The sequence below is a fragment of the Callospermophilus lateralis genome, chromosome 11 (assembly GCF_048772815.1).
Source record: "Callospermophilus lateralis isolate mCalLat2 chromosome 11, mCalLat2.hap1, whole genome shotgun sequence".
Taxonomy (NCBI): domain Eukaryota; kingdom Metazoa; phylum Chordata; class Mammalia; order Rodentia; family Sciuridae; genus Callospermophilus; species Callospermophilus lateralis.
Genome location: NC_135315.1, coordinates 15,603,199 through 15,622,345, shown reverse-complemented (window position 1 = coordinate 15,622,345; position 19,147 = coordinate 15,603,199). Strand labels below are relative to the sequence as shown.

The window sequence follows — 19,147 nt, the reverse complement described above, 5'->3', positions numbered from 1 at the left end:
AGATTTGTTAAGAGAGCTCTTTCAGGGGCTGGGGATGTGGCTCAAGCGGTAGCGCGCTTGCCTGGCATGCATGTGGCCCGGGTTCAATCCCCAGCACCACATACAAACAAAGATGTTGTGTCCACCGAAAACCCGAAAACTAAAAAAATAAATATTAAAATTCTCTCTCTCTCTCTTTAAAAAAAAATTAAAAAAAGAGAGCTCTTTCAATCTCTATTCTCTCAGATATTCTCTGTTTTGTGGGAATTCGTACTGATATAATAAATAATTTAAAATTTATATTGACTTCAATAGTGAATAAATACTTTAAAAAATAACTTTATTTTAACAACTCCTCCTCCTCTTCCTCCTCCTCTTCTTCCTCCTCCTCTTCCTTCTCTTCTTTTTAATGTGGTGCCTTTCACGTGCTAAGGCTAATGCTCTACTGCCTTTCATGTGCTAAGGCTAATGCTCTACTGCCATCCCCAAACAGCCTGGGCAGCTGAACTAAGATGACTGGTGTGAATTTGCAGGGATACAAAATAAAACACAAACACAACTTACCTTTACACACGCTTCAGGATGGCTTCCTGTCTCTTGGCCTCAGGCTCCCCAAAAGGGAGAACAAGAGAAAGTCACGAGAGGCTGAAGAGAGAGAGAGAGAGAGAGGGAGGGAGGGCACGAGGGCGCTCAGAAGTCAGCTTTTATTGGGGTGGACTCTGTTCTTAGAAAGTTCTATCCATAAAAGGGCAGAAGGCTTACAAAGGAACAGGTGAGTATAACTCAACCCTAGGGTTACGACCACAAAGAAGACCTCCTTACTACCCGAGTGGTTTCTGCCCAAGCCACAGTGAATGCAGTGGTTGGTCAGAGCCTGAAGCATCAGGACTGGAAGGCATGGTCATTCAGTGTGGCTCCCCACACTCTACCACTGAGCCACAATCCCCACCTGTAAATAAATACTTGAGGATAATAAAAATGTTTTGGAACTAGACAGAGATTGTGAATTTAGTGTGTGTCACACTGTATTTTGTTATTTAAATAAAAATTTTATTCACATATAAATACTTAAAATGAAAGTTTTTTTTTTTTAAATTACAAAAGAGAAGTGTATACTTAATAAAAAGTTCATCTTTATCTCCTTTTCAGCCCTGCACTCGCCTGTAGGAACCATGTAACTCTCCCAGGTTTTACTCCACAGTTCTAAATATATACAGATCAATAAACATAGTTTTTGTGTTATTTTAATAAGACCCTACTGTACATATTGCTCTGTGACTTGTGTTTTTCACTTAAGGATAAAACTTGGAGAGTTTTTCCTTTTAGAACAAATAGATGTACTATACATTTTTAAATCCTGCATTATATTCTATAGTTTTTGTATCTCATACGCCAAAATTATTTCCCTATTAATACACTCTCTTTCTTTCTGTCCTTCCTCCCTCCCTCCCTCCTTAAATTAATAAACTTTAAAATTTAGAGCAATTTTAGCAAAATCTAGAAGGAAGTACAAAGATTTCCTGCCTGAACATGTGCAGTCTTCTCACTATGGAAATCCTGCACTAAAGTGGTTTGTTTGTTAAAATAGATGAATCTACATTGACACATCATTATTACTCAAAAGTCCATAGTTTTCATTAGGGTCCACTCTTGGCATTGTACTTTCTATGAAGTTTGACGAATGTATAATGACTTGTATACCTTACTGTAGTATCTTACAGAGTTTTAATGCCCTACAAATCCTCAGTGCTCTGGCTAGGCCTTGGCAACCATTAATCTTTTTACTGTCACCCTAATTTGCCTTTTCTAGAATGTTTTATAGTCAGAACCATAAGATATATAGCCTTTTCAGATTGGCTTCTTTCAGTTAGTATTTTAGTCTGACTGGGTGGCTATAACAAAATGCCATAAACTGGGTGGCTTATATAATATCAAAAATTTATTTCTCACAGTTCTTGCAGCTGGGAAATCCAAGATCAAGGTGCTTGGTGATACAGTGTCTTGAGGGCTGCACAATATTCCATTGTTTGAATGTTTCACACTCATCTACTGAAAGACCCTCTGGTTGCTTCCAAGTTTTGGCAGTTGGGAATAAAGATGCTATAAATATTCATGACTTCCTTCATTTTTCATGTACCGTCAGAATGTGAGGCATTACAATAGTGACATTATTGAGAATACAGATGTTCTGGAACTTATTGGAACTACATTGTCTAGATGTGAATACCAGCTCTAATGTCTGCCCATACTGTTGTCTGTTATCAGGACTGTTGTATTAAATGAGTGATAAAAACAAAATATGGCACCCCTTCAAAACACTAAAAAAAATACTAGGGATAACAGGAACATATCTCAACATTGTAAAAGCTATCTATGCTAAGCCCCAGGCCAACATCATTCTAAATGGAGAAAAATTGAAAGCATTCCTTCTAAAAACTGGAACAAGACAGGGATGCCCTCTTTCCCACTTGTATTTAACATAGTTCTTGAAACTCTAGCCAGAGCAATTAGATGAAAGAAATTAAAGAGATACAGATAGGAAAAGAAAAACTTAAATTATCATTAATTGCCAATGATATGATTCTATACCTATCAGATCCAAAAAATTCTACCAGAAATTTTCTAGAACAAATGAATTCGTCAAAGAAGCAAGATACAAAATCAACACCCATAGATCAAAGGTATTTCTGTACATCAGTGGCAAACCTCTGAAAGAGAAACTAGGAAAACTACCCCATTTATAATCGCCAGAAAAAAAAAGGGGGGTGGGGGAATCAATGAAAGAGATGAAAGACCTCTAAAATGGAAACTAGAGAACACTAAATAAAGAAACTAAAGATGACCTTAGAAGATGGAAAGATCTACCTTGCTTTTGGATAGGCAGAATTAATATTGTCGAAATGACCATACTGCCAAAAGCACTATACAGATTTAATGCTATCCCAGTCAAAATACCAATGATATTCCTCATAGAAATAGAAAATGCAATCATTAAATTCATCTGGAAAAATAAGAGACCCAGAATAGCTAAAGCAATCCTTAGCAAGAAGAGTGAAGCTGGTGGCATTACTGTTCCAGACCTTAAACTATACTACAGAACAATAGTAACAAAACCAGCATGGTATTGGCACTAAAATAGACCTGTAGACCAATGGTAGAGAATTGAGGACCCAGAAACAAATCCACATAATTATAGTTATATTAGATCAAGGCACCAAAAACATATATTGGAGAAAAGATAGCCTCTTCAACAAATGGTGCTGGAAAAATGGGAAATCCACATGTAACAAAATGAAATTAAACCTCTATCTCTCACCACACACAAAACTCAATGGGAATCAAGGACCTAGGAATTAAACCAGAGACCTTGTATCTAATGGAAGAAAAAGTAGGTCCAAATCTCCATCATGTCGGATTAGGCCCCAACTTCCTTAATAAGACTCCTATAGCTTAAGAATTAAAACCAAGAATCAATAAATGGGATGGTTTCAAACTGAAGAGCTTCTTCTCAGCAAAAAAAAAAAAAAAAAAAAAAAAAAGAATAGAGAGCCTACAAGCACATCAGATAGAGCACTAATCTTTAGGATATATAAAACACTCAAAAACCTTAATACCAAAAAAAAAAAAACCCAATCAATAAATGGGCCAAGTAATTGAGCAGACACTTCTCAGAAGATGATATACAATGAATCAACAAACATATGAAAAAATGTTCACTTTCTCTAGCATTTAGAGAAATGCAATTCAAAACTAAGATTTCATCTCACTCCAGTCAGAATGGCAGCTATTGAGAATACAAACAAGAATAACTGTTGGCGAGGATGTGGGGGAAAAGGCTCACTCAAACATTGCTGGTGGGACTGCAAATTGGTGCAGCCTATCTGGAGAGCAGTATGGAAATTCCTTGGAAAACTTGGAATAGAACCACCATGTGACCCAGATATCCCACCCCTCAGTTTATACCCAAAGGACTTAAAAACATCATATTGTAGTAACTAGCCACATCAATGTTTATAGCAGCACAATTCATAATAGCTAAATTGTGGAACCATCCCAGATGCCCTTCATTAATGAATGATTAGGGAAAACTGTGGTATATACACAATGGAATATTACTGAGCATTAAAAGGATAAAATTATTGCATTTGAAGGTAAATGGGTGGAATTGGAGAATATAATGCTAAGTAAGGTAAACCAATCCCCCCAAAAACAAAGGTTGAATGTTTTCTTTGATATGAGGATGCTGACTCATAATGGGGATGTGTGGGGAGCATGGGAAGAATGGAGGAACTTTAGATAGGGCAAAGGAGAGGGAGGGGAAGGGAGGGAGCATGGGGGTAGGAAAGACAATGGAATGAGTTAAACATAATTACCCTAAATAATGTATGAGGACACGGATGGTATGAAAATACTTTGTGTACAACCAGAGACTTGAAAAATTGTACTCTGTGTGTGTAATAGGAAATGAATTGCATTCTGCTGTCATATGTAACAAGTTAGAATAAATTTAAAAAGTACAGTTGTGGGTTGGGTTAATGAAAATAGCGAAAAGAGGTCCTGGAGGACCTCTAATTAATTAAGTTAATTAAATTTTGAGGATAAACTAGGCAGTCATGTTTTAGTAGCCTGAGAGACTTCAATATCATCATACTTAAAAGCAAGAAGACTTTATGCCATATAGTGTCAGACTTAAAATTTTAACTGAAAAAATTATTCTTCATGTTTCTTCTGTCAATATTATTATTCCTTTCTGTCATTAAAAAAAGCAACACTGTTATGATGTAATCAAATAGTCTCTTAAGATACATTTTGTTAACTTTTTTTTTATTGCCACCTCTCCCCATTCTCAAAATATATACACATGTTGCTTTCAAAAAAAAAAAGAGATGATTCTTTGGAAAGAATAGTGATAGTCCTTATCATTTCTTACTTGGGTTACTCTAGGAACTTTCTAATTGGTCTTTCTACAGGTTTTGTGTATGTGTGTGTTGAGGGGGCTAGGGATTGAATCCAGGGCCTTGTACATGCAAGGCAAGCACTCGACCACTGAGTTATATCCTGGGCACCTGTAATCTGTTGTTTATGTAGTAGCCTTTCACCAAGTCCTCTAATGTTTTCCCATTAAGAAAAAAATTCAAAGTCTTTGCCAGGCTGTGGTGCCACATATAATCTGAATCCTGGTTACCTCTGTGACCTCATTTACCATTTCTGATTCTTGTCTAGCCACATAGACCTTCCTGTTGTTCCTTGATCATGCCAAGCTCACTGTGGCCTCAGTATTTTTACAATTGCTTTTTCCTTGGCCTGAGTCTTCATATACATTCTGCAGGCTTACTCTTTCACTTCATTCAGGTCTCTGCTCAAATGTCATCCTCTCAGAGAAGCCTTCCCTGATCTTATTTATGAAAGTGTATACTCTATTTCAATCACTATTACTCTTCACTTTTCTTCTTAGTATTTTTACTACTTGAAATTAATATGTGTACTTGTGTGCCTGTCTGTTTCCATGTGTAAACTGAGAAGAAAAACATTTCCTTTTTTTTTTTTGAACTTCATGTCTCCAGCACTTAGACTATTACTTGATTTATAGTAGCAAAGAGTAACTATTAGTTGAAGGCAGTAGAGAAAAAAGGAGATCTAAGGACAGAGTGTAGATTGATAAGAGAATATTGCATGTAACTTTTGGTCAAAAACTGAAGAACTAGATGGGATGATTTTTCTCAAAAAGAAATTATAGTAGGTTTAAAAAGTGGAAATTCAGTTTTACAAAGTATCAAGAACAGGTGAATCCATAGAGAGATACTGGTGTTTGTTAGGGGTTGGGTTCTTAATCTTGGAAGCATGTCAGGTTTTCTCTATTGTGAATTATTTTTTATAGTATCAACTCTTCATATATTTCAATATAGGTTTTAATTCTGTGTGCATGTGTTCACCTTTTAAGTGAACCTTCCCTTATCTCACTTGTCTCTTTTTTTATCTTTTGTCTCTTTTGAAAGATTATTTCCTGTTGGTATTTGTAGAGACCTTATCTTTTTGTATTGTCTTTTGGATTTGAATCAGATACTTTAAAAAGTCATCCGTGTCCTTTGATTAGCTTGATTATAAACTTCATGAGGAAACAGATTATTTTGTTCATTACTGTCTCTTCAATACCTAAGACAGTGCCCAGTATACGATTACAACCACATAGATGTTTGCTGAATGAATAAGTGGATGCATGCTCCTTTTATTTTTTTTAAAATTATGCCTCATATTGATTCATGTTGAAACTTATCTATGTTAGATGTTTATTACCAAATACAGTGTATGACTTTCCCTTGGCTTTGCCCTTCATTCATTTATTGTTTATTGAACATGCAATATGTGCCAGGTAATGTGCAATTCCATGAATGACAATAACATGACAAATGGTTCACTGCCTTTATATATTTAGTGGGGAAATCAAATATAGTACTTGGATTATAGCATTATAAAATAACAAGAATACGGTATTAAAGATTTGGGAATTTTAATTGATAGAGCTAACCTAGCTAATCTAGAAAAAAGTATATGCGAAAAACACATGGAATCAGACAGGCTTTTTTGGTTAGAAAAGTTAGATGAGTGAGAACAAATAAAGAATGATTGAACCACTTGATGATGATGACAATTTTTCTGGGCTTGAAAATACTAGATGAGAGTTGTTTCAGAATTTGACCTGGAGGAAAATTGGTTGTCCAGATGATCCAAGACAATGCAGTGACAATGGGTGAACTGTGGGAGAGGGTACCAAGAAAGGATTTTCTTTTTTAAAGAAGGCAGCATTTTGAAATATTGATGGAAGGAGCTGTTCAAAATGTTACGCATATTGCTATTGTAGTTGCATTTGTTTCTTATTGCTATTGTAACAAATTACCACAAATTTAGTGGCTTAAAACAACACAAATGTATATTTTATAGTTCTTAGATTTCTGAAAGCCAGAGGTTGAAGTTAGTTTTATATGGAACTAATAAGAAGGTTTTGGTATAGCTGTGTTCCTTCTGGAGGCTCTGGGAGAGAATTTATTTCTTGCCTTTTTTATCTTCTAGAGGCCGTCCACAGTCCTTGATTGTGACCCTATCACTTGATGTCTGCTTTTGTCATCATTTCATCCCTTAGTCTTCTGCCCTTCTTTATCTTTTAAGGACCATTTTAATTACATAGGGCCACCTGGATAAAATCCAGAATAATCTCCCTATTTTAAGGTTCTTAACTTAATCACATCTTCAAAGATCCTTCCTCAAGTGAGGTAACACATCCACAAATTCTGGAGATTAGAATATGGAAAACTCCGGGGGAGCCCTTTTTGATTTAATAAATTATTCTCTCTCTTGCAGCACTAGGGATTGAACTCGGGGCCTCGTACATGCTATGCAAGTGCTTTACTACTGAGTCATACATCCATATTCCCTAGAGTGGAGATGTTTAAGGAAATACCTGATTATAAGAATAGTGCAAAAGTTTTTAATAGTTAATTTCATTATTTTAATTATGTAAATATTTGGGTAATATTGTGCTCTCTTTTTTTGAACAACAGGATCAGATAAGGGCTTTAAATACACAGGAGTGATGAACATTGAAAATGAAAATTGAGGGCTGGGGTTGTGGCTCAGTGACAGAACACTTGCCTCACATATGTGAGGCACTGGGTTTGATAAATAAAAAAAAAGAAAGAAAATGAAAATTGATTGTGCACTAATAAAATAGTGGAAGGAAACCTTGAAATAAGATATTAGTCTCCACCCTTGGTGAACCATTAATAAGTCAATGCCTCTTGTGGGTGGTTTAGAGCAGGTGTCACAAACATAAAAACTTAAGAGTCATCAGATAACATAATGTCAAAATCAGTTAAAACGATTAGAAGTGATTAGAAATGATTTTGTGGTTTATTTCATTTCTCATGCATTTGTTATTTTTTATAAAATGTTTTAGGACCAGTAAAGAAAAAAATATTTATACCTCCTCAATTAAATTAGTGTATTTAATTTATTACCTGTATTAAAATTTTTTATGTCTATTAATGTTAGGGTATCATCTTTTAGATTTTTAGATGAGGGTTTTTTTTTAATCATTTTTGACTCTTAATCTTATTAAATTTTCAATAATAATTTGTTTTAATAATCTGTTATTTATATTTTTGTCCTTTTGAAACTTTGAACAACATTAATATAAATATTATATATAAATATTAGGAGGGTCTGAGACAGATAAAAGTTTGAACTATGACTAGAACTTTCTTGATTTTCCTCCAGGTAAAACTTTTTTAGGTACTGAGGGGCACTAGACCATTGAGCCACATCCCCAGCCCTTTTGTGTATTTTATTTAGAGACAGTTTTTTGTTGTATTAGAGTTGCTTAGCACCTCACTGTTGCTGAGGCTGGCTTTGAACTCATTATCCTCCTGTCTCAGCCCCCCCACCCCCACCCCCGCAGCTGCTGGGATTACAGGCATGTGCCACTGCATCTGGCTCCTCCAGGTAAAACTTTGAGCCATGTCTAGAATTTTCATGCCTTTTCCTGACTATCCCTAGTGTTCATTCACCCTATGTAATACTCATTTCTTATTGTTCCAGTTGATTCAGAACCTCTTTTTTTTTTTGGTCCATTGAAACTTATTTACATCATATCCTTTACTTTTTGTTAGGTTCATATTCTTTTTGTTTTGTTTTGTGTTACCGGGGATTGAACCCAGGGCCTTGCACATATTAGACAAGCACTCTACCACTGAGCCATATCCCCAACTGCACTAGGTTAATATTCTGATTAATGAAGTCTTTGTTCATTTCCTTTATTTCCTTAAGCTGTATTGAGAGCCTCTCATGAACTAGGTATTGAGAATAAAAAGATATATAAGACCAAGTTTCTCTACAAGGGATCTGATGTAGACAGTAACATACAAAAGAAATATAATTGATAAATTCAGTAAATATTTTTTTTAGCAACTCTTGTATACTAGATCTTATCTCTAGTTACAGGGAGGCAACAGTGAATTATACAAGTAGCTTCCATGCCAAATGGGAGCTTATATTTAGTGGGAGAACTGATACTGAGCAGAAAGACATATATGTCATTTATATATAGGTAAAGTTTTGAAGAAAAATAAGCATAAGGAGAGATGGGTGAAGTTTTGGAGCACAAATCATACCACAAAATTGTTTCCTCCTTGAGTTAAGGATTATTGGTCTTTTGTACCCTATTAATCAGTCATTGGCTGAGGGCCTTTCTAGGATTAGGGTAGGGAGACTTGAAACTCCCAGGCAAGATGATTCCAGTCAGCCAAGGGCAGTTCTCTGGAAAGGTGGGAGCAATTATTTAAATAATTGTGAATAATTTTAGTTAGCTCTAGTGTTAAATTTTGCTGTAATTACTTTTATCACATAGCCACCTTCCTGTGTATGCCTCCATCTGTTAATCCATCTTATTTTTTTGATGCATTTTGAAGTAAATTGCAGAATGGGTTTACTTTCCCTATATATTTAAGCATGAATATCATCATGGAGAGTTCACTGTTTGTTTACATTGTTCTTTTAAGTAAAATTTAAATAAAATGTGATGCATAAATCTGTTGTAAACATTTGCTGAGTTTTGACAAATGTATTATACTCTTGTATATCCCAGATTCCATCAAAACACATCCTGGAAAGTTTGCTCATGTACATTCTTAGTTAGTCCTTTTATCTACCCCCAAGAGACAATCATTGTTATTTTTTTTCTACTGTTAATTAATCTGTTCTTGAGTTTGGGCTAAGTAAAATAATTCAGTGCATTCACTTTTATATAAGGGTTCTTTCACTCTACATTATATATATATATATATATATATATATATATATATATATATATATATACACACACACACACACACATACACACACATATACACACACACACATACATACACAATATAATATATATAATTATATATACGTAAATATTATATATAAATATAATAAAACTACACATGTACATGTAATTTTTTGGAGGGTGGATGGGATTGAACTCAGGGGCACTCAGCCATTAAGCCACATCTCCAGCCCTATTTTGTATTTTATTTAGAGATAGGGTCTCACTGAGTTGCATAGTGCCTTGCTATTGCTGAGGCTGGCTTTGAACTCATGATCCTTCTGTCTCAGCCTCCCGAGCCACCAAGATTACAGGCATGTGCCATTGCGCCCAGCTGTATATATAATTTTAACCATACTGAACTTTCTAATCCATGAACATTATATATCTCTAATTATTTAGATTGTCTTTAATGTTTTTTTCAGCAACATTTTATTGAGTCTCTGTCGAAGAATTGGAAAAAAAAAAGTTTTGATTATCTGTGTTCCTGAGGCATATATGGTGTGCAGTTTTCTTATGTGTTAGGTTTGGAGAGTAATATCATGCTGCTGTCATAAAATGTGTTGTGAAGATTCCTTTCCTTTTCTTTTCTTAATGTTTATAAGATTAGTGTCATTTATTCCTTGACAGCTTAATAGAATTCATTAGTGAAAAAATCTGGCCCTATAGTTTTCTTTTTGGGAAGAGTGTTTGATAAATTGAATTTATTTAATAATAGAGCTCAATTTATTTAATAATAGAGTTGCTGTTCAAACTCATATGGTAAGTTGTATTTTTCAAAGAAATGGTTCTTTTCATATAATATGTTAAATTTGGTATAAAGTTAATAAGGGTCTACTTTTTAGACCCTTAAGAATCTGAAATGATGTTCCCTATTTCATTTCTGACATTGGTAATTTTTTATTTCTTGATCAGCTTTGCTAAGGGTTTGGCAGTTTCATTGCTTTTCTGGTTTGCATTTGTTTTCTATTTCATTAATTTCTGCTCTTTTCTCTTTTCATTCCTTTGGATTTGATTTACTGTTTTTGAGAAAGAAACTTAATATTGAGTATCATTCTTTACTTCTAATACATACATTTAAAGTATAAATTCCTTTACAATCAATGCTTTAGTTTTTTCTATATTTCTGTAAGTTATATTTTCATTATCATTCATTGCAAATATTTTTAAATTTCCGTTGTGATTTACTTACTTTTGCAACTCCTGGATTATTTAGAAGTACATCACTGGTCAATTCATAGGAGATTTACTAGATTAAAAACAAATATTCTCTTCTAGCTTCATTGCATTGTAGTCAGAAAATATACTAGGAAAGACTTCAGTCTTTTGAAATTTATTAAGACTTGCTGTTTAACACAAAATATGGTCTATTTTGGTATGTATTTTGTATATAGTTAGTATATTCTGTTCTTATTTGGAAGAACATTTTATATATACATATATATGTGCATAAATAGTTGATTAATTTTATAGTTCAAATCCCCTATATTTTAGTGTATTTTTCCTGCTTGACCCTCTAGCTGTTTACATAGGTATGTGATTTTTTTTATTTGTCTTTCATCTTTTTAGTCTTACATACTTTTGCTTTATTTTATTTATTTGTGGTACTGGGGATTAAACCCAGGGTGCTTTACTGAACTACATCCCCAACCCTTTTTATTTTTTGAGAATAGGGTCTTGCTAAGTTTCCAAGGCTGGCCTTAAACTTGCAGTCCTGTCTCAGCCTTCTGAGTCACTGGGATTATAGGTGTGCACTACTGTGCCTGGCTATACTTTTGCTTTGTCTATTTTAAAGCTTTGTTAATTCTGTTACGTTGAGCATTCAGATTTAGCATTATGGTATGGAACCCAAGGTTTTGTGCTTGCTAGGCAAAAACTCTACCTCTCAATTATGCCCACAACCATTTTACTTTAATGATGCATATTGTCTTACATCTGTTTTGACTGGAATTTGTATACCTGCAGCAGCTTCCTTTTAGTTGTCCTCTGCATGGTATATATTTTTCCATCATTTTACGGTTAATCTCTGTGTGTCTACATATGATTTTTACTATGTTTAACATGATAATGGATGTAATTTGAGTTCCAATTTTCATCTTACTGTTTGTTTTGTATTTTGTCCACTTATACTGTGATATCTTTTCTTATGCCTTACCTTTTTTGATTGTAAGATATTTTAAATTATTCTTTTTATTGCTTAAATTAATTTTAAGAGACATTAGAGACTACTACATGAGTTTTAGAGTTAAAAAAGTCTAATAGAAATTATTTATTATTACCAGACAAAAGGTAGTTTAGAAACTTTAGATCATTTATCCTACTTCTTTTAGGTTGTTGTCACTATTTTAAGTCTACATATGTTTTTAAATTATGAAGATTGATTTTATTTATTTATTTTTTACTATTGTTCATGTATATATACACCAACATATTGACTCATACTGTGGCTCTTTCTTTTGTATTTTTATGTGCTTTTAAGGTATGATTTACTTGTGTTTGAGGAACACCTTCTAGTATTCCTTTTATTCATTATTGTTTTTACTTCTCTGAATTATCTTTTACTTCATTTTCATTTTTCAAAGATATCCTTATCCAAGTATAGATTTTTGACAGCATTTATTTTCTTTTAGAATTTTAAAGACATCATCCCATTGTCTTCTGATTTTCATCATTTTTGTTGAAAGTCATCTGTTAGTCTGTTGATTTCTACTATTCAAATACTCTCATTTTCTCACGCTTCCTAAAAAATCTCAATTGTATGCATGCTAGAACTTTTCAGTAAGTTTCATATGCTAATAATACTCTTTTCAATATTTTTTTCAACCTTTTTCTCTCTTTGCTTTGGTTTGGATATTATCCATTGACTCATGCTCTACTTTGTGTTTGCTCCATTCATTCTACTGGACATACCATGGATTGATAATAATTTGGGGAAATTTTGCTATGAAGAAGAACAAGGATTGGGAACAGTAACTGGACCTTTGGGGAAGATAAATTTGGACTTTATTTTTGGACAGGACACACTAGAATATATTGAAATATGATGTTCAATAGGGAAAATATTTAAGTTGTGTAAGAAAGAAAAAGAAGACAAATTTTTTTGATAAAGATCCTTGAGATGGTAATATAGAGAAGTTGGAAAGGTTTTTCTGTGATAGAAACACATAGGGAGGAGAGACACTGATTAATGTATATCAGTAGTCTTGTGAGATGGAATTCTGGCTTGCCAGTGGAAAGTTTGCAAGTGATATATATAGAGAGAGGGAAAGAGAAAAAGGTCAGGTGTGGAGAGACAGACTACATGTGGGAAAACTGTTTCAGAAATGAAGAATCAAGTAAAGGACTGAATTTGTAGCCACCTAATTATGTTTTCTGTTTCTGTGGGTCTTCAGTGATAATCCACCTTTGTTTCTAGCATACTCAAAGTATAGTAGTATACTTGTGTGTTTTTAAGATGGAGTTTTGTTATGTTGCCCAGGCTGGCCCCAAACTCCTTCCTGGACTCAGGTGATCTTACTTCACCCTCCTGAGTAACTGGAACTATAAGTATGTGCTACTGCTCATAGTCATAGTACACTTTTAAGGAACTGCATATTTAAATGTTTAATAGGGTTTTTTTGGTCAATTTTTTTGTTATATGGATATAATTTTTTATATATTTAAACAGTTAATTGTGTATATACATTTAAAAATTAATTACTACAAATATTTTGAATAGAAAATTAAGTCTTAAAACATTGTTCCATATTTTCTTTTACAGTTTTGTACTAGAACAGTATAACCATGTTTCGGAATAGTCTCAAGATGCTTCTTACTGGTGGGAAATCAAGTCGCAAAAACAGGTCAAGTGGTAAGTGACTATGCTACGTTGATTCTGTTTGATATTTTAGAAATATGTTTTTTTAAGGGATCTGAATTAGTGCTATAACCTTTTATTTGTTTAATAAATGTTTAATTTAGAGAAAAATAAAATTTACATTCCTTCAGGATACTCTTTTTTTTTAATCTCAAAGAGTTTTATTTATTATTTTCTCCCAAGCTTTTTTTATGCACAAAATTATTAATTTTTAAAAATTTATATATGACAGCGGAATGCATTACAATTCTTATTATACATATAGAGCACAGTTTTTCATATTTCTGGTTGTATACAAAGTATATTCACACCAATTCATGCCTTTATATGCGTACTTTTTTTTTGCGTTACAATTCTTATTACACACATATACCACAATTTTCATGTCTCTGTTTATATATAAAATATGTTGATGCCCAATTCGAGTCTTTATACATGTACTTTGGATAATGATGTCCATCACATTTCACTGCCCTTGCTATTCCCCTGCCTGCCTCTTTCCCTCTCACCTCTCTTCCCTATCTGGAATTCATCTAATTCTCTCATGCTCCCCCTCCCTACCCCACTATGAGTCAGCCTCCTTATATCAGAGAAAACATTCAGCACTTATTTTTTGAAATTGGCTAGCTTCACTTAGCATTATCTTCTCCAATGCCATCCATTTACCTGGAATTGCCATGATTTTATTCTCTTTTAATGCTGAGTAAAATTCCATTGTGTATTTGCCACATTTTTTTAATCCATTCATCCACTGAAGGGTATCTAGGTTGACTCCACAGTTTAGCTATTGTGAATTGTTCTATAAACGTTGATGTGGCTATGTCCCTGTAGTATGCTGTTTTTAAGTCCTTTGGGTATAGACCGAGGAGAGGGATAGCTGGGTCAAATGGTGGTTCCCGTCCCAGATTTCCAAGGACTCTCCATACTGCTTTCCATATTGGCTGTACCAATTTGCAGTCCCACCAGCAGTATATGAGTATACCTTTTCCTGCTATTCTGACTGGAATAATATGATATCTTAGAGTAGTTTTGATTTGCATTTCTCTGCTAGAGATGATGAGCATTTTTTCATGTATTTGTTGATTGATTGTATATCCTCTTGGAAGTGTCTGTTCATGTCCTTGGCCCATTTGTTGATTGGGTTATATGTTTTTTGGTGCTTAGCTTTTTGAGTTCTTTGTATATCCTATCTGATATGTGCTCTATCTGATATGTGAGGGGTAAAAATTTGCTCCCAGGATATGGGCTCTCTGTTCACCTCACAGATTATTTCTTTTGCTGAGAAGAAACTTTTTATTTTGATTCCATCCCATTTATTGATTCTTGGTTTTAATTCTTGTGCCAAAGGAGTCTTATTAAGGAAGTTAGGGCCTAATCCCACATGATAAAGATTAGGGCCAACTTTTTCTTCTATTAGACAGAGAGTCTCTGGTCTAACTCCTAGGTCCTTGATCCATTTGAGTTAAGTTTTATGCATGGTGAGAGATAGGGGTTTAATTTCATTTTGTTGCATATGGATTTCCAGTTTTCCCAGTACCATTTGTTGAAGATGTTATCTTTTCTCCTGTGCATATTCTTGGCACCTTTGTCTAATATAATTGTAATTTTGTGGGTTAGTCTCTGTGTCCTCTATTCTGTACCATTGGTTTACCAGTCTGTTTTGGTGCCAGTACCATGCTGTTTTTGTTACTATTGCTCTGTTTTATAGTTTAAGGTCTGGTATAGCGATGCCATCTGCTTCACTCTTCCTGCTAAGAATTGCTTTAGCTATTCTGGGTCTCTTATTTTTCCAGATGAATTTCATGATTGCTTTTTCTATTTCTATGAGGAATGCCATTGGTATTTTGATCGGAATTGCATTAAATCTGTATAGTGCTTTTGGAAGCTAGTATATTAACATTTAGGATTGTTATGTCTTCCTAGTGAATTGACTCCTTTTACTAATAAGAAATGTTTCTCTGTTTCTAGTAATTCCTTTTATTTGAAAGTTTGTCTAATATGAATATAGCTACTCCAGCTTTCTTTTGATCAGGATTTACAAGATATGATATGTTTCACTCTCTTACTTTCAATATTTCTGTATGTTTATGCTGTTAATAACAAATAGTTGGATTTTCCCCCTTATTATTCATTCTGATAAGGTTTTTCTCTTAAGGAAGACTTTGGTACATCCCTCATTTTTTAGATATAATTACCTTCCTTTTTGTCTGAAGAATACTCTTTAGAATTTCTTTTAGTGAGGAATCTTCCTGTGACACCTTTACTTTGCTCTTATTTTAAAAATGTCTTTATTTGCCTTCAGTTTTAAAGGTTATTTTCCTTGGGTATAAAACTTGATTGGCAGTTCTTTTTCTTTTAACACTTTAAAAATGTTTCTCTATTGACTTCATTATTTCTGAAGAGAAGTCAGCCATAATTCTTATTGTTTTTTTTCCTTGGACTAGTATAAGCTTTTTTGTGGGGGCGGTAGATAGGTGGCGTCTAGCAGCTTTACCCACACCCCGCCCCATTTCTTGGTTTTCAGCATTTGACTTTGATATGCTTAGGTGTATGATTTTCTTTCTCATTTGGATTGTGGTGGGCTTCTTGAGTCTATATATTGGTCTCTTTCTTCAACTGTGGGAAATTTTAACCATAATCTCTTGAAATATTTCTTCTGTCCTTTTTTCATCATTTTTGGTGGGTCTTTAGTTTATATGTTAGATTATTTGGTATTATCTTCCTTTATATCTCTTGAAGTATGTTCTTTTTCTTTTCTCTTTTTAAATTTGTTCTGTAATATTTTTTTCTTTTGGTTAAATGTGTATTGGCCTATCTCAAGGTTTATTGATAGTTTGTTTTGCTCTGTTCAGTCACAGCTTCTAAGCCCAACCAATGCATTCTTAATTTTAGATAGTGTTTTTTAGTTTTAGGATACTAATTTTATTCTTTAAAAAATTTCATTTTCCTGTTGAATTTTTTTTCTTTTCATTAATTTTTTCATCTTTATCTTTTATTTTAACTTATAATGTGTAACAATGCTAGTTTAATAGTTGATGTTTTTGCTAATCCTCATATCTAGATTGTTTATGCATCTTCTCCTAATCACTTTACCACTTGATTATTGATCACATTTTTCATGTCTCAGTATTTTTCTGTTATTTAATTGATATGGTATTTAGAAAAAAAACATAGAGGCTGGAGTAAGTTAAATATTTTCCTGGAGAGGGAAGCATTTTCCTATGTGAGGCAGCTGTGATCAGGGTCTGATCACCTGTATTTGATGAGCTGCCATATTGGGTAATATTTAGATGGAGGTCTGTTCTATGTGAATCTTGGGCCTCTCCCTTTAGTAGGATTTCAGTATCTAAGCACCATCTGATTTGGGAACTCTTACTCAACATTACAGCCAATCTTCCAGTATCCCAGATTATTGCCACCATGAATTTAGAAATAGTCTTGTGGGGCAAATCAGTGAATGGGGAGGCCTAACTTTGAATTTAAGATTCATTCACCTTCTGTACTGTGGTTGGCAAACCATGGCCTGAAGGCTAAAATTTCTGGTTCACCACCTGCTTTTGTTAAATAAAAGTTTTATTGGACACAGTCTAATTCTTTCATTTATATACTGTTGATACCATGTCTACTTTCATGCTATAAGAAGAAGGTTCTGTACCTACAACAGAGACTCAAATATTTGGTCTGGCCCATTACAAAAAAAGTTTGATGACTCTTGTTTATCAGGCCTCTTTACATAGTCATTACAAGTTTACTGATTTCCCTTTATCTCATCTCATTATCTCCCTATGTAGATCCTTCTTCCTCTTGCTTAGACTTAGTAAATGGCCATCATGATCTTAAACTAAATCAAATTATAAACTGTCTAAGAAGAACCCTACAGTAGATTTCAGTAGGTCTTAGAATAAAGTTCAAAATCTCTTACTAAGCTTATTTAGTCTTTGATGGCATGAATGCTGCCTTCCTCTTCATTTTTTTTTTTAAACTAATGGTCTTTCTTTGTACTCTTTTCCATCACAAACTATTTATCACCCCTTTTACCCTTATAGTACATATCACTCTTTGAGTAATTTTACAGTATTTGCTTGTTTTGTTTTTTGTATTCTCTAAACCCTATAAACTCACTGTTTGAATGTTCCCAGTATCTAGAATATTGCTTCGAAATTCTTAGGAGTTCAATAAATATTGTTGAATTGATGAATATGTATACTTTTTTCTCTGACTTGCTTTTACTTGCATTTGCCCCCATCATGCTGCCATATTAATTTTCCTTAGAAACTTAAATTGGCAGTACCTGACCTGATCTAACTTCCCTAGCTTTATTCTCTTAACTGTTAGTCAGAAACTTTCTACTTTACCCAGTCAGTAATTTTAATGCCTCATATTATTTATACCCCTTTGATCATGACATTGATCCTGTCTGCAATAAACTTGCCATTTATTCTTTTCTTAAAAATACACCTATGTATTTATTTATTTTTGTGCTGGGGATTGAATTCAGGATCCCTGAACCACTGAGCCACATCCCCAGCCCTTTGTGTATTTTATTTAGAGACAGGGTCTCATTAGATTGCATAGGGCCTCACTAAGTTGCTGAGGCTGGCTTTGAACTCATGATCCTCCTGCCTCAGCCGCCAGAGTTGCTGGGATTACAGGCATGTGCCACCACACACTTATTCTTGAGTCGTACTCAGTTATCAAAATCTAGTTTATATTTCACTTTGGCTCATAGTGCTCATTCTTTTGCCTATCCTACTATAGTACTTGTATTTCTAATATAAAACTTAATAATATAATGCTTAGTTTTATTTATGATTTTTCTAGAAATGCTTTTTTTTTTAGTACAGTTTAATTATCCTAAGGGTAAGGAATGAATACTACCATTTATTTTCCTACATTAGTTCATACTGCCATGATAGTTACATTTATATATCTATATTTGTATTTAATTGAAAGAGAATATAAAAGATCATGTAGTTAAACTTCTCTTCAATGAAGTGTGTGTAGAATAACAGTTAACTTACATGTGTTCTATGTTTCACAAAGGAATGACTTAAATATTTATTACCTCAGTTACTCTGTATAGCAAATACCACTTCATTTTATAGGGGAGAGACAAAAAGTCTTAATCAAAATTATACAGTTGGGGGCATAGCTCAGCAATGGAGTGTGAGTTTAGCATGTGGGTGGCCCTTGGTTTAATCCTAAGTACCACCAAAAAAAAAAAGGAAAAAGAAAAAAGCAAGTTATACAGATAGTTGGAATAGAAACCATGGAATTCTTATTTTACAGGTATTGTACTTACTGAGACAGTTGAGTGGAATTAAGATCTGAGATCTGAGAACTTTATGTCTTTTCTTTGAAGTAGCAAGTCAGATGTTCAGATTTTGTTGCTCAGGATATGTTAAAGCAGTTTGTAGCCAAGAGGAGCTTCGTGTGGCATGGTTGAGATA

At 33.8% G+C, this 19,147-nt stretch overlaps 1 protein-coding gene across 2 annotated transcripts in view; it reads left to right on the top strand.

Moving 5' to 3' along the window:
• Tanc2 (tetratricopeptide repeat, ankyrin repeat and coiled-coil containing 2) overlaps positions 1-19,147 on the top strand; it is a 454,690-nt gene that overhangs the window by 40,605 nt on the left and 394,938 nt on the right. For both annotated transcript variants that reach the window (XM_076870152.2, XM_077110543.1), the window contains exon 3: positions 13,602-13,691. In XM_076870152.2, coding sequence (XP_076726267.1) covers positions 13,625-13,691 — 67 coding nt within the window. In that variant the 5' untranslated portion in view covers positions 13,602-13,624. The remainder of the gene's footprint in view (positions 1-13,601; positions 13,692-19,147) is intronic.